The 14,081-nt window shown below is 51.2% G+C and overlaps 6 protein-coding genes across 6 annotated transcripts; 3 read left to right on the forward strand and 3 right to left on the reverse strand.

Moving 5' to 3' along the window:
- Positions 1–171: 171 nt before the first annotated feature.
- Positions 172–1,430, forward strand: ALTATR162_LOCUS5330 (uncharacterized protein; the record flags this gene model as incomplete). Its single annotated transcript, XM_043312949.1, has 4 exons — positions 172–232; positions 301–929; positions 986–1,112; positions 1,162–1,430. 4 exons carry the CDS (start codon positions 172–174, stop codon positions 1,428–1,430), a joined length of 1,086 nt encoding a protein of 361 aa, XP_043168884.1.
- Positions 1,431–3,489: 2,059 nt separating this feature from the next.
- On the forward strand, positions 3,490–5,209 carry ALTATR162_LOCUS5331 (uncharacterized protein; the record flags this gene model as incomplete). Its single annotated transcript, XM_043312950.1, has 3 exons — positions 3,490–4,020; positions 4,075–4,962; positions 5,027–5,209. The coding sequence occupies 3 exons, from the start codon at positions 3,490–3,492 to the stop codon at positions 5,207–5,209; spliced, it is 1,602 nt and encodes a 533-aa protein (XP_043168885.1).
- Positions 5,210–5,605: 396 nt separating this feature from the next.
- Positions 5,606–7,109, reverse strand: ALTATR162_LOCUS5332 (uncharacterized protein; the record flags this gene model as incomplete). The annotated part of the gene is made up of 3 exons (XM_043312951.1): positions 5,606–5,733; positions 5,796–6,420; positions 6,474–7,109. The coding sequence occupies 3 exons, from the start codon at positions 7,107–7,109 to the stop codon at positions 5,606–5,608; spliced, it is 1,389 nt and encodes a 462-aa protein (XP_043168886.1).
- Positions 7,110–7,812: 703 nt separating this feature from the next.
- On the forward strand, positions 7,813–8,877 carry ALTATR162_LOCUS5333 (uncharacterized protein; the record flags this gene model as incomplete). The annotated part of the gene is made up of 3 exons (XM_043312952.1): positions 7,813–7,990; positions 8,067–8,491; positions 8,542–8,877. 3 exons carry the CDS (start codon positions 7,813–7,815, stop codon positions 8,875–8,877), a joined length of 939 nt encoding a protein of 312 aa, XP_043168887.1.
- A 302-nt stretch (positions 8,878–9,179) lies between these two features.
- ALTATR162_LOCUS5334 (uncharacterized protein) lies at positions 9,180–10,673 on the reverse strand (the record flags this gene model as incomplete). Its single annotated transcript, XM_043312953.1, has 1 exon — positions 9,180–10,673. The coding sequence occupies one exon, from the start codon at positions 10,671–10,673 to the stop codon at positions 9,180–9,182; it is 1,494 nt and encodes a 497-aa protein (XP_043168888.1).
- Positions 10,674–11,804: 1,131 nt separating this feature from the next.
- On the reverse strand, positions 11,805–13,799 carry ALTATR162_LOCUS5335 (uncharacterized protein; the record flags this gene model as incomplete). Its single annotated transcript, XM_043312954.1, has 3 exons — positions 11,805–12,222; positions 12,274–13,454; positions 13,530–13,799. 3 exons carry the CDS (start codon positions 13,797–13,799, stop codon positions 11,805–11,807), a joined length of 1,869 nt encoding a protein of 622 aa, XP_043168889.1.
- Between the last annotated feature and the right edge of the window lie 282 nt (positions 13,800–14,081).

Consider the following 14,081-nt stretch of genomic DNA (forward strand, 5'->3'; position numbering starts at 1 on the left):
ATAGTGGTCGCGCGCGCGTTTGGGCTGCAGGGGTACCCTTGTCAGCTGTCCCTTGTTGCTTCCTCATATGGATAACCATCGCTCGTCATATCACGTCAACTTTCGAGCAAACTTTCCCGACATTGCTCAAACCCCAGGGCATGAACCCCGATAGTTCTCACAACGCGACAGATGGAGGGGGAGGATACTGTGTCTGGAGAAGGGTGGATCTCTGATGACAGCAGCTTCTATGGTGAGTACTTGGTGATGGATTCTATACTGCGGCATGTCACAGCCGCATCTGACTGACATTGGACGCAGGTGATGAAGTTGAACAACGACACCAATCAAGACTGTGCAAGAAATTCAAGCACGAACCGTTCTGGCATGCACATCATAAGGACCTAAATGTGCTTACGATGGCTGCCAGGACACCTAAACCACCATCCGGCAAAGCCAAGTTAGGCACAGATCCTGTGGCGAAGGGCAATACCTTCACTATGACGGGTGTTGATCGCAAAATTATGGAGCAGGAACGACTCGAGAGGCTAGGCAAGCGAAAGCGAGGCCCTTCGCCCATACTGTCGTCGCAGCACGAACTGTTCAATCTCCTAGAAGGACAGTTCGATGCGTGGCAACTAGGCGAGTCTGTTGACGATTTTGCCAGAAGACTCTCTCCCGTTACTACCTCTATCTCGACATGTCCCTGGATTTGGGCCGCTAATCCGCATCGCAACCCTCGCGACAAGTCACCTTCGTCTCGCGTTGAAGACTTCACATCGCGTGGCATGGACCTACTTGAGCAGTCGCTTCAGGTCCGCCGCAACATACAGAAAGAAGGTGCCCGAGCACCCAGAGGCATGGTGACTAAACAGCTGTATCAAGAGAGTAAGGCCCTACAGGAACGAATTACAAGCCTCGCAAAGGATACGCATGTTCTCTCTGGGAAGGTACGTTCAATTAGCCAGTCGAACATCAGGTTGTTCTTTTGATTGACTGAAACTAGTGGATGCTGTTCCCAAAGTCTATGGATGTCGGCCGGGTTTGGAAGCAAGTTGTTGCAATCGTGATCGACAATCGACTCGGTTGTACCTGCAAGGTGGCTACCGATGATGGCAGGGAAGAGAGACTGAGTAAGCTTGACTTGTAGTATGCAGTGTACGATTGCTGATCGTATCGTAGTCTGTGTCTACACAAAGGACTTCCAGGATGCTGACGACGTGTTGCGAGTACTCCACGAGCTCGAGCATATGGGCCTCCTTAACGCCGGTAAAACCATCTATTACAAACCAGACGCCTACACTTACCTAAATCTTGCACGCGAGACAGCCGCAGAATATGGTCTACAAGCTAGCCTTTATAACTCCCGGTCTCTGTTGGCGGCTGACAAGGTGTCAAAGTCAGCATCGCTCGACCGGAAAAAGCAGTCGGCGTTGAACAAGTTTCTTTGAGTGCGCATCGGTGGCTGTTGTGTTACTTAAAGGACGCGACCAGCAGGAGCTTTTAACTAACAACCCCTCAAAAGGTGCAGGTGCTGCCATTTTACCCCAAGGTGACATTCAATTCATCTTAGTCTCTTTCAATGCACCTCCTCAAGCCGATCTGCCCCGTTGCTTCGTCATCGCGATTGCTGGCAGCTACGTCCTTTGAATAGTACTACAGACATCGTCCGCAAACAAAAAAAGCACGCGTCAGGTATGCAGTTAAACCTGTCGACGCTGATCTCCGAGCCGCTCTCGGAGGTAACAGTCCCTTTGATATGCCAACGAGACTGAAACTAAGACCATTGCGTACCATGCTGAACAACATGTTCTTCAATCACCTGAGGCAAACGTAAGCAAAATTCATCTCCGGTGTTGCATTGCAGTTGCAAAGTCTTTACCGCTACACTGAACAGCCCGTAGGCGCATGCAGCCAATGTAGACACAGTTCGGCACATCGTATCTGCAGAGCCTTCTGGCCACCAGAACGAGTTGAGAGTAGCTGTCGTTCTGCGACGTCCGTGGTGTTGGCGCGCTACTGAAAATTCCAGAAACTGTGAGGCGTCGAGTTTCCGTTACTCGATAGTTACCTAGAGGACAGGGCTTCGAGCGCCGTAGTTCGCCGCTTGCATTGGACGACTTCCACCGACGATCACAGCATGTCAGAACATCGGAATACACCGAAACCACATTTTGGCCGTCTCTTTATGTCTATACATAACCTCTTCTAATAAGGTTGCAATACAATATCCAAGTGTAATTGTGTCTGTTTGAATGAGGTAGACTCGAGAAAAGACACAGTAAGAGCCGGGCGCACTCGGGTTCTCGGTTGATAATATGGCTGTCGGCCAGCCCCGAGAATTGTCAGGGCGTTCATATTGGACTAGCCTTCGGCTGGTATCTGTCTTCGGCACATTGTGTTTTCCTTATTCGATTTCTATCGAGTAATGAGAAGGTCGTGTTGGGAGGTACGCTGGCTGACATGCGCTTAGCTTCTCGGACAGAATCGGGCCTTACTCCGATGACTTCTGGACTCGCATCTCTTGTCCACCCACAAGCATCCCAAGGTCAACAACAATTTCTTCTTCACTTCCAACGTAAACTTTCAGGGAAGCAGTGAATAACATATAGTAGATGTTCGGAATCCTACAGTATGACGCTCCGCCGTTGACCCTGCGCTAGTTCGGGGCTCTAATCTCGCGATCTACTGTGCGCCTATCGCATGCAGCTACATCCTTGCAGGTGCTTATCAGTAGCATATGCACGTCCCCCAACACCATCTAAGACGTGCAGCAACACAGTGAGGAAGTGTGCCGCTTTCAACACTTTACCAAACTCTCGAGGGAGTCCTTCGTTAGCATCCATGGCAGAGAAACAGTCTTTAATACGTGCAATTTATACAGCAGATATATTACATTATTGATCTTGCAAATAGAATGCAGTACCAGGGCCAACAGACTCGTATTTACACTAGATCAACTAACGGGAGACAGGGTCGAGACGCATGGCTAAGGCGGCCACGATAGCCTACCTCCACACTGGTTACTCGATAGAATCGAGCAACGTGTATTTCAGGGTTCGCCGATGCTCCACAGTCCCCTGACGCCATGTTAGCCAGTCCCAGATTTTGGCTACAACGCCCCGAGAGGATCTTTGGGCTGGCCCATACCAACGGGTAGATAAGAGGCTGTACCCCAGTTTTTGGCGTTTTTGGTAATCAGTCACTCAGCGCATTTCTTCCGTTACACGTCCTCAGTGTCTAAAAGTACTACTTCGTTTACTCTCTGGAGGATCCAAACCACATTCCTCTTTGACATCTGTTAGGCGCAACACCAAACGTGCCTTATCAACGCTTATCTGCAGCTCACCCGGAGACACCCACATCTTCTTCCCCGCGTTTGCCGAATTCGGGGCTTGTTACTGTATATAGCTCTTGCTGTTAGCACGAAGCTGAGCACCCTTACACTTCTTCCCTAGTCTTTTTGTCTTCTCGTCTTTTCACAGTCGAAAACATTTACAACTTGTCATTATGGCTCCACACGCTACCACACCTCCTCCTGTTTCCCACGAGCAACCCCTTCATCCTATCACAGTTCTTGCTTCTTCAAGAGCAGTCGTTGCTGGTCGGTTGACTGAGGCTACCATCGTTGTATCAAACCACACGGGGAAGATCACATCCATCTTCCATTCAGTACTTCCCCCTACAGACTTCCCCGAAGGCACATCATACACCGACTACTCGCCACATATCCTACTACCCGGTCTTGTCGATGCCCACGTCCACCTCAACGAGCCTGGTCGAACGGAATGGGAAGGCTTCTGGACTGGTACCCGAGCTGCGGCATTCGGTGGTGTCACAACTGTCATTGACATGCCATTGAACGCTATCCCTCCTACGACTACTGTCGAGAACCTCAAGATCAAATGCGAAGCATCACAAGGAAAATGCTGGGTTGATGTAGGCTTCTACGGTGGCATCATCCCTGGTAACTCAGGTGATCTGAAGGCTTTAGTCAAGGAGGGTGTTCGGGGCTTCAAGGGCTTCCTGTGTGACAGTGGAGTAAGTACATTCATCTCGACATCCTAAAGACACATGACACTAACATGCCTTCAGGTCGAAGAATTCCCCGCTGTATCATCAATAGACATTGAAAAAGCTCTCCTCGAACTCAAAGATTCAGCAACAACACTCATGTTCCACGCCGAGATGATCCCACCCATTGCCGACTCGGTAGGCGACGATATCCAGCGTTCAAACCCCCCTCTCGCCCCCAAAGGCCCTCTAACTTCTTACGACACATTCCTCCAATCACGACCGCCATCCTTCGAAACATGCGCCGTGGCCGAAATCCTGTCATTGGCGCATCTTGCCCCAGAGCTACAACTCCACATCGTCCATCTCTCCGCCATAGAAGCTATCCCTATGCTACGCAAAGCACGCGCCGACGGCATAAAAATCACTGCAGAAACCTGTTTTCACTACCTCGCCCTTGCGGCTGAAGGCATCCAAGAAGGCGACACAAGACACAAATGCTGCCCGCCCATCCGCTCCCAATCAAACCAAGACGGTCTATGGGAGGAACTCCTCCAAGACACGGCCGATGGTGTTATCCAAACAGTCGTTTCAGACCACTCCCCTTGCACCCCAGAGATCAAGCTCCTACCCTCACATCTCGCGCCCAAAAAGACGAGTACAGCTGCGCGTAAAGAAGGTCACGCAAAAGACTGCGATTCATGTGAGAGCAGCGAAGGCGAAATGGAAGGACCGGAAGAGAAGGGCGATTTCTTCAGCGCTTGGGGCGGCATCTCGAGTGTGGGGCTCGGTCTACCCATTCTATGGACCGAAGGCACAAAGCGCAATGCCGACTTCAGCGTCGAGGAGATTGTACGATGGTGCTGCAGAAACACAGCCAAGCAAGTTGGACTTGAGAAGAGCAAGGGTGACATTAGTGTGGGCTTTGATGCTGATATTGTTGTTTTTGACGACAAGGCTGAATTCTTGGTACGTTGGCTGCTTCTTCTTCTTCTTCGTCTTCTCTATGAGTTGTAAACTGACTAAGATATAGGTCGAACCAAACACCATGCTCTTCCGTAACAAGGTCTCACCCTACGAGAACAAGACCCTCAAGGGTGTTGTGAGAGAGACTTGGCTACGCGGTCAACGCGTTTTCTCCAGGACAGAAGGGTTCCAAGAGAAATCTGGTCCGCAAGGAAAGTTGCTGCTTGAGCCAAGGAAGATGGGCGTTTAGATTGACAGGGATGGGGAATAGAGTGTCTTTTTTCCGAGTCATTATGAGGGGTATGGTATATATGCATATTTGGGACGCTGCATAGAGCATGTGGTGTTTGATGCATTTTTTTCTTGGGTAACTGCATAGATGGTGTTTTTCAATTGGGTATGAAATGACATATTCTTCATATTTCTACTTGTTCTCAATTCGAAGGAACTGGAGAACGATGCCGTATCTACACGATGCCAGCTTCTTTAGCAAAAAGAGGTGTACGCTGGAATGTTCCGCAATCGCAAGTAAGTATCCACCGAGAACAGAAGTCCACTTCCCCCGGGGTACATAATATAATACACATCCCCCATCTCCCACATATATACGCCTCTTGACGTCACAGCAAGCCTCTGGAGGTTTGATTTACAAGTATTTCTTCGGTGCACCGCCTCGCCTCTTCTTGTACACGATATAAGCACCTGTAACCATGATTTGAACAGCAACGGCGATGAAGAGGAACGTCGTCATGCTAGGTCCACTGTTGGTGACGACTGTAATATCTTGTTAGTTTGTTCTTTTCTCACATCATACGAATCTAGAGTTTATTACTTACCATCACCCATCATACCGGGCAAGCTCTGCATGACGTTGCCGTGATTCCTGTCCAGTGCGCGATGGATCTGGTTCATCATATCCTTGAAGTCCTTGTTCTCCAAGTCTCGCAGTATCTGCATAGTTGTGCGTTCGACCTTTTCAACGTTGCGGATCGTGGCGGCGCCGCGGTCGTCGATGGGTACGATGCGGTGCATGAGCTCGTTCCAGCGCTCGTCGTTCTGCTTTTGGATTTTCTCAACCGTCTCGGCGATTTCAAAGACGCGGTTGTTGATGATTTGAATGCGGTTGTGGAGGTCGGCGAATTGATCCTGTTGCGAGCGGATATTGCCTGCTAGGACATCTTCGAGCATCTTTGGGATGTCGTTCTGAGAGGTGGAGGAACCGTAGTTTTGCTGTTGTGCTTGGTTCTGCTTGTGTGTCTGCTGTTCGTGACCTTGTTGAGCGGCGAGATTCTGCTGCTGCTGGTGTTGCTGGGAGTTTATGTAGTCCTTCTTCTTCAAGTTGGGTTCTTCGCGCGCGTATGAGTTGGTCGTAGATACGATGAACTTGTGGACTTCGAAAGAGTCGGGGTTCTCGGCAGAGGAGGCGCTTACACCGAAGTAGTAGCCTTCAGGCAGTGCGATCTAGAGCAACAGTCAGTACTGTGCATTTGAGGGCGTGGACCATAATAGCATACCTTGTCAGTCTTGAAGCAAGTCTGCCCGTCTACGATGACCTCGAGGAAGCCCTCTGCGTGGTGGAGTTTGATAGGTGTGAGTTCTCCACGGTTTCTGTATGCATAATCGCATTTACCAAAGGCCAGCGTGTCTGGATCAGGGTGGGACCTGATGTCCTTGGTTCCGTCGTTCAAGAAACCGCGGACCGAGCCTCCGTGCCCTTCGTACTGGTCTATAAGTAGCACTAAGCCGTCAAACTTGGGTGCCGTATACAAGCTCGCTGGTGTCTCATGCGCCTGTGAATCCCTCACGTACCACATCTGTAGATTACCACCTCCACGCTCCATACCAGTCGCTCTGAAGTCCAACTCGGCGGTCCAATCGCCCTTGTGGTGTAGCGGATCCTGCGCCCATATCGAACCGCGCTTGCTTCCTGGGTATGGAGGTGTAAGGATCACTCTGTCGGAAAGGATCTGTGGCACATAGTCGTCTGCGCCCTGAACGACGAAGTGAGGGACTGCGCGAAGATCGGGCGAGATATAGACACCGGCTTTCTGACCGAAGCTTAGATTATCTATGACATACTGGGCGTATGCTGGAGAGAAGGCGAGAGTGGACCAGGCAATGCTTCGCAGCGACTGCGATGTGATGTGCATGTTGGTGGGGCGCAATGCGCTGCTCGCGTCGATAAGGAGGTTCGATTTAGAGTGCAATTGATGGCTTGACTATACTCCGAGGTAGTCTATCTTTCACGAAGTTGTGTCAGGGGTTTGTCGAGTTGAGATGCATGGAAGTGAGCATACGTACCTCGTGCTTGACCAGTAGTCCCGCCTGCGTCGCAATACTACACGCGACAGTCGCAAGATGATTAATCGAAAGAGAAAGAAACAATCGGGTATCACGAAACGATGGCAATGCACAAGAAGAGAAGAACCGCCACCAGATGGGCAGGTACGCAACTTATTGGAGTTTGGGAAGCTTATGGACAGCTGTGCTTAAGACGGGACTACCTATGACATTGATTGGGTGGTCTATGCGCGGGCATACTGTGACAACTGTAAGAGCCACCGCCTAAGATGAGACGTCAAGCCCGCGAGGAGACTCGACTTGTGGATACAATTTCAATGTAATGTTTCAAGCGATGCACGAATCACTGGAAACAATGTCGTAAGAGGGTCTAACTCCCGAGAAACAGCAATGCGGAGGTTTGGCTTGGCAGGTCTGTTGCGTCGGGGGTTGTGATTCGCCGGCTACCATTTTCTCCATCGTCGTCTACCTCATCACCGAGCTTCCATCCGCCATCGTCGCCGCCTACACGTCTTACGCACCCCACGTCAACCCCCTCACCTCACCACCAACATGTCTGCACCAGACCCAAAGGAAGCCTGGGCGCGCATCCAGAATGAACTCACACGACGAAGCGCTCGATTCGGAGGCGCGGGCGGCGGCGGACCACCCAAGGGTGTCTTTGGTGGAATCGGAGGACTGATACTCATTGGTGGCGGAATATGGATGGCCAACAACGCTCTGTTCAACGGTACGCCTTGCTTTACACAGGCCTCTGCTAGGCACTTCCGACTGCGCATAAGATGAATGGTACTAACTCGCAACAGTCGATGGTGGCCACCGAGCAATCAAGTACACCCGAGTAGGCGGCGTGCAGAAGGAAATCTACAGCGAAGGAACTCACTTCCGAATTCCCTGGTTCGAGACCCCCATTACCTACGATGTGCGCGCCAAACCACGAAACGTCGCTTCCCTTACTGGTACCAAGGACTTGCAGATGGTCAACATAACCTGCCGTGTACTGTCAAGACCACGTGTAGAGTCTCTGCCCCAGATCTACAGGACACTGGGCACCGACTACGACGAGCGCGTCTTGCCATCCATTGTCAACGAGGTTCTCAAGAGCGTGGTGGCGCAGTTCAATGCTAGTCAACTCATCACACAGCGTGAGAACGTCAGTAGGCTGGTACGAGACAACTTGGTCCGGAGAGCAGCGAGGTTCAACATCATGCTCGATGATGTCTCTCTAACAGTAAGCCACCTCCCAACGTCTTTACCCCGCCACCTTCTGATTATCCTTAGCACCTCGCCTTCTCCCCCGAATTCACCGCCGCAGTAGAAGCCAAGCAAGTCGCACAGCAAGAGGCCCAGCGTGCCGCTTTCGTCGTTGACAAAGCCCGTCAAGAGAAGCAAGCCACCGTCGTTCGCGCCCAGGGTGAGGCCCGCTCCGCCGAGTTGATTGGTGACGCCATCAAGAAGAGCAGGAGTTACGTCGACCTCAGGGAGTTTGAGAACGCAAGGAATATCGCACAGATTCTGCAACAGAGCAGCAATAAGGTCTACCTTGACAGCAGGGGTCTTGGTCTGGACATCAGCCAAACCACGGCGGACAAGGAGCAGAGGGCGAACAGGAAGTAAGAAGATGAAGTGGGGTGTCTCCGAAAGAATATCATCCCAAAACCAACATCGTGTATAAATATCTTTGGGAAAAGCGAGGTGCAAGCGTGCAAATGTGTAGCTTTCCACTCATGACGAATAACAACAAAGTACTCCAAACTCAAACCAAATCATGTCTTGGTATCATCTCGCAAACGCTTACTTGGCATAACGTACCCGCGATGTATGCGTTTGGTCGTGTATACAATCGAGCATGGTAAGAAGAGAAGAATAAGGCTGAGTTGAAGGCGATGGTATTGATGCGCTAGTACTATGTATGGGTATCACTCTTCCTCTTCTGTATCATTCTTCCTTTTCTTTCCCGGTCGCTCTCGCTCTTCCTCTTCATCACCTGTGATATCAGTTCCATCTACAGCAACATCACCCTCAACTTCATCCACAGCCCTCTTCCTCTTCTCACTCCTCGTGACCTCCTCACCAGCCGACTTCTCCGTAACGAACAACGTACTAGCCGTCTCCTTGACACTACTACTCTGTTCGCTCACTCCCTCTGCCACCGCCACCTCGCCATCTTCCTCCTCATCAATCAGCCCCAGATCAGCCGTATTCTTATCCGGATCCTCCAACGCAGCCTGTATCTTCTCCAACCCCATATCATCACCCTCGAGCGTCTCACTGATCTCCGGATCCACCCAACCCTCGGTATAACTACCTCCGAAATCAATAATCCAGAGCTCATCATTCACGTCTACCATAAAGTTGTCCGCTTTCGCATCACCCCATATGATATCGTTATCGTGAAGCAGCTCGACGTACGCCGCGCACTTGTCGCTCCAAATACGCCTCTTCTCCTCATCCACGCTCGCCTTGAGCAACTTTGTCAACGGCGTCGGCGACTCGATGTTCTCTAGTAATAGGCCCATGACTTCAGTCTTGCTGTTGCCCAGAGCGACGAATCCACGTAGACGGGGAAACTTGATATCGAGATTTAGTTTTTCCATCTTGCGTAGGATTTGTATCTCCCGCTTGACAGAGTCGGGCTGGTCGGATACCACAGGTTTGAAGAAGTATGTTTCGCTTGTCTTGTTGTGTAGGACTTGGCCTGGGTGGGCGGGCGGAGGCATGCTGACTTCGGATTGGACGGTCAGGTCGTTTGCGTTGAGCCAGGCGAGTTTGTAGTCTTGCATGTATTTGGGCACTTTCATGCGAGGCACAAGGGCTTCGATTTTGCTTTCTAGATCGGTTGTTGTTTCCAGGAGTGCTGGGGAGAGCTCTCCGTTGGCGATTTGCAGAGTGTAGAAGTAGGTGGGACCGTGGTACCATTCGTAGAGGGTTGATTCTTCTGGTTCGCGGTTCGGCGGCGCATAGGTGTTTGTGAGTTCGGAGAAGGAGGCGAGGATCCAGTTTCGTAATTCGACGCCTGCGCTGGCGGAATCTTGGTCTGCGTCCTCTCCTGCTTCTGAAGAGTCGTCTTCTACGTACTCGTCGTCGTCGTCGTCGTCGTCGGCCGAGACGTCAACTCCGCTGTCCTTTCCTTCTGAGCTTTCTCGGTCTTTGCTCTTGTTCTTTTTGCTATGCACTTTTACTTCCCGCTCTTCAGCTAGCTCCTCCTCGCGCTCCTCGGCTTCGCGAAGCGCGGAGATTTTATCAAGATACTCATAGTAGAGAGGCTTCTCACGGGACTTTTGGAGTTCCTTGGGGTCGACGGTAACGTGGAAGCGGACGTCATTGATAAGGGCAGTTAAGGCACAACTATCGTCGTTGTCGTAGCAAAAGTCTAGAGTATGAGCTTTATTGGCGGTAGTGGTCTGGGCCATTGCTTCGAGGAGTATGAGATCGATAGTACCGTATGGCGGATGGCGGGGGTCTCTAGTCACAAAGAAATCGTGGTATTGCAGCTGACAGGGTGTCTAAATAGTGTCGATGCGATACCTGCGCGCTGTTGTAGGCCTCAAGCGGTATTGAATGCGTATCGCCAAAGTTACGAATGTAGATAAATGGCCTACAATGTGAATGTCGGCAGACCACATCTATACCTCTATTACAATAGCTCACAGACACACTTCTACCCCTGTACTGACATCATCGCTGTGGTGGATCGCCGACCTACTTGCATAGTAAATGCCATGCCACACCATAGGGGGCTTTGTCTGATCCATGCATCTACATCATAGATGTCGTCCTGATCTGCAGGTACGATCGAGATAGTGGAGAAGCGGCACCGTCAGAACGCATCTTGAGTGGCTGTCATATACTAGCGCATCGATAGATCTGATTTGAATTGAGTTCCGGGCATCGATCTGAAACTGTGTAAAATTGGAATGGTTGGGGTGAAAGGGATCGAGGCTGGCGCGTCGCGAACACGTCTACGCGCGATGTCGTGACGTCAACTAAGTATTGGGACAACTTAGCGCTTGTGCGTTTCTGTGACGACCATTTCCTGGACGACACCTCGGATACACACTTTGCTTTTGGTCAGCCCGATCGTTGACAGACAAACCGCATGCTGATACCAAGCCCGGAAGATAACATTCCAACATGAAGTCACTGTGGTAAATTGATAAGGCGTCCAACATTGTCTCATTGCTACAGAGGCGCTCATCGATCATCGCGGCGCATCGCCAGCAGACATGCTGCACTCATTCTGACGTTCAAACGTCGTAAAAACCTAACCGTATACGCCTTTTCCGAAATAACCATTGTGCCTGCGAAAGGAGCGTGATCCCACGTCTTGCGGCCCCTACAATAAACAAAAACCAGAAGTGAAACATCGTCCTTTCGTAAGAATAACCTTAGATCCTGTCCAAGCTCGCCCAAATGTGAAGATCGAAATCAATGCGTTGAAACATCTTCCAGAGATTTTGCGAACGCCAAGTCATTATACGTTCGTAATCCATAACAGTTATCATACAGTCTCGCAGTCGCGTCGTAATGTCGACTAAGAAGATTTACACAGTGAAGTCCAAGAGGTCGTACGAGGAAGAGTCGAGGGAAGTAAAGTCACCCATTGCCTTCATCTCAAGATCGAATTGAGAGTACGAGCTGTCAGGCATCGCATCAAACAACTCATCGAGAGCGTCCTTGGACTCGATTGGCGATGTTGGGGGTGTGGTGAACTGGTTCGACTGGATTGATGACCGTGACGGCGAGGAGGACACCTTCAACGGGCTGGACTGGGCTGGCTCATTCGAACCATTGGCGGACCCGGCAGAAGCAGGTCGTGCGTCGACAGGCGACATGGGAGGCGTGTGCGAGTGCTGAGAAAGCTGTTGGAGGATGTTCATGGACGCAGTGTCACTCGGGTAGGCAGTAGACGCATAGCTCGATTGCGCATCTTCCGCGAAAGGGCTTGACGAGGTCTCGAAGCTAGGATATGTGTTAGCATTGAGTAGGACGAGGAGTGGTTGAGAAACTGACCTGAAGGGATCCACTGAAGCGTTCATGGAGTCGTAGCTTTGCGATTCAGACAGAAGCTGAACTGGTTCATATCCCTCAATCGGTGATGAGGATCGAGCATCTGAGTACGGCGAGCCAGCAGACGACGGCGGTGCAGATACTATCGCCCGTCGTGTTCTACTGGCCTTCTCGACCCGCTGCTCCATGTCTGGACGGTTCTTCTTCGGTCGGCCGCGTTTGGCTTGTCGTCGGACTGCGTCAGGGAATCCACCGACACACATACCACGCTGGCGGTGGCGTGTGAGAGCATCTTGGCGAGCGAAGCCTGCGCCACATGGGCACTTGTAAGGCTTGTTGCCTGAATGGATCTTCGCGTGGCGCTTCAGATCGTGTTGTCGAACAAAACACTTGCCACATCCATTGCACTTGTATTGACGATCGCCAAGATGGGTTTGCACGTGTGATCGGATGTTCTCTCGACGTCCGAAAACTTTGCTGCAACCTTCGAAGAGGCAGGTCCATTTGCCGGTTGTTGTATCTTGCTCGCTGATGTAGCGCGCGACTTCTTCCGGTGCGATACCAGTGTACTCGTAACTCGCGTCAACCTCAAGGTCATTGAAGATCTGGGGTTGCGAGAATGAGTCCATCATTGGCAGACCGCTGATCGACATTGAAGTCTGCGGCGTAGGCAATAGGGACTGTGTATGCGAGAACATCATCTCTTGGTGCTCTTCGATGTTCTCCAAGAAAGATTGTACGTCCTTCTGCTGCGGCGAAGATACTGGTGATGGCGACAAAGCATCGGATGTGTAGTAAGATGACGACTCATAGCCCATGTCGGCATCTGGGTTGTCAAAGTCGAAAGTCATGGCTCTTGAGGTTGGCTCAAGGTTGATGTCACCCATGGCGGTGAAGCTTGGGTGCTGAGGAGCTGCGCTAAAAGCCTCATGACTTGGTAGCTGTGCTGGCTTCTGCGGTGTCGCAGTGGGTGTTGGCAAGATATTAATGAAGACTTGTCCACATGAGCCGTACACTGATTGTATGTGCTCGTGAAGTTCTTTCAGTTGCTGTTCAGTAGGGGGCTTAGAGGGGGAGGAAGGAGGCTGCTGGGGAGACTGCTCACGGAGTGTCCGTCGTGGAGTCCGCGGTGTGATGGGAGAGATCTGTACTGGGGATGCCAAAAAGGTATCCTGGGGGCCCGGCTGGGGCTGTCTGTGCGAATGCGCTACTTGCATAGATTGCTGTGGTATTTGTCCTAGATTGTTAGTATTACTTACCGTACTGTCATCCTGCTGGAAGGTTGGTGTGTCGAAGGGTCCTGTTTGTTGGGTGTAGTCCTGGTGTTGGGCTTGTCGGGCAGCATGGATGGATTCTAGGCTGAGGCCGCGTAGATCCAAGCTCATGCCGCTTCGGTTTGGTCGTCGTCGGTGTAGATTAGCAGGTGGTGCTCGTACTGTGGGTGCGTCGAAAACAGCTGGTGTCGAAAGTTGTCGTCGGTGCTGAATTCGTGGGCGCTGGATGCCGGCTGGCATATTGTTGGACAGCATTTCGTATGCAGGTCGAGTCCGGAGTCGGTTCTCGGGAGGATGGGGAATAGTCCTATGGGGTCCGAAACTGATGTGTTGTTAGCAATCGATGTCATGTGATGGTTCGACTACGCTGAGGTGGAAGTCTCGAGTTCAAGATAGTAACTTACCTCACGCAGTGCAAGCGGCGCTCCGCCGGGCGGTTGGTATCCTTATGAAATCCTCAGTACAGATGCAGTCTCCCAGTAGCCTGCTTCAAGTAAGTATGTGGCCGAAGCCTGTGCGGGTATTTATGTGTGTTGG

The sequence above is a fragment of the Alternaria atra genome (genome assembly GCF_907166805.1).
Source record: "Alternaria atra isolate CS162 genome assembly, contig: 25, whole genome shotgun sequence".
Taxonomy (NCBI): Eukaryota; Fungi; Ascomycota; class Dothideomycetes; order Pleosporales; family Pleosporaceae; genus Alternaria; species Alternaria atra.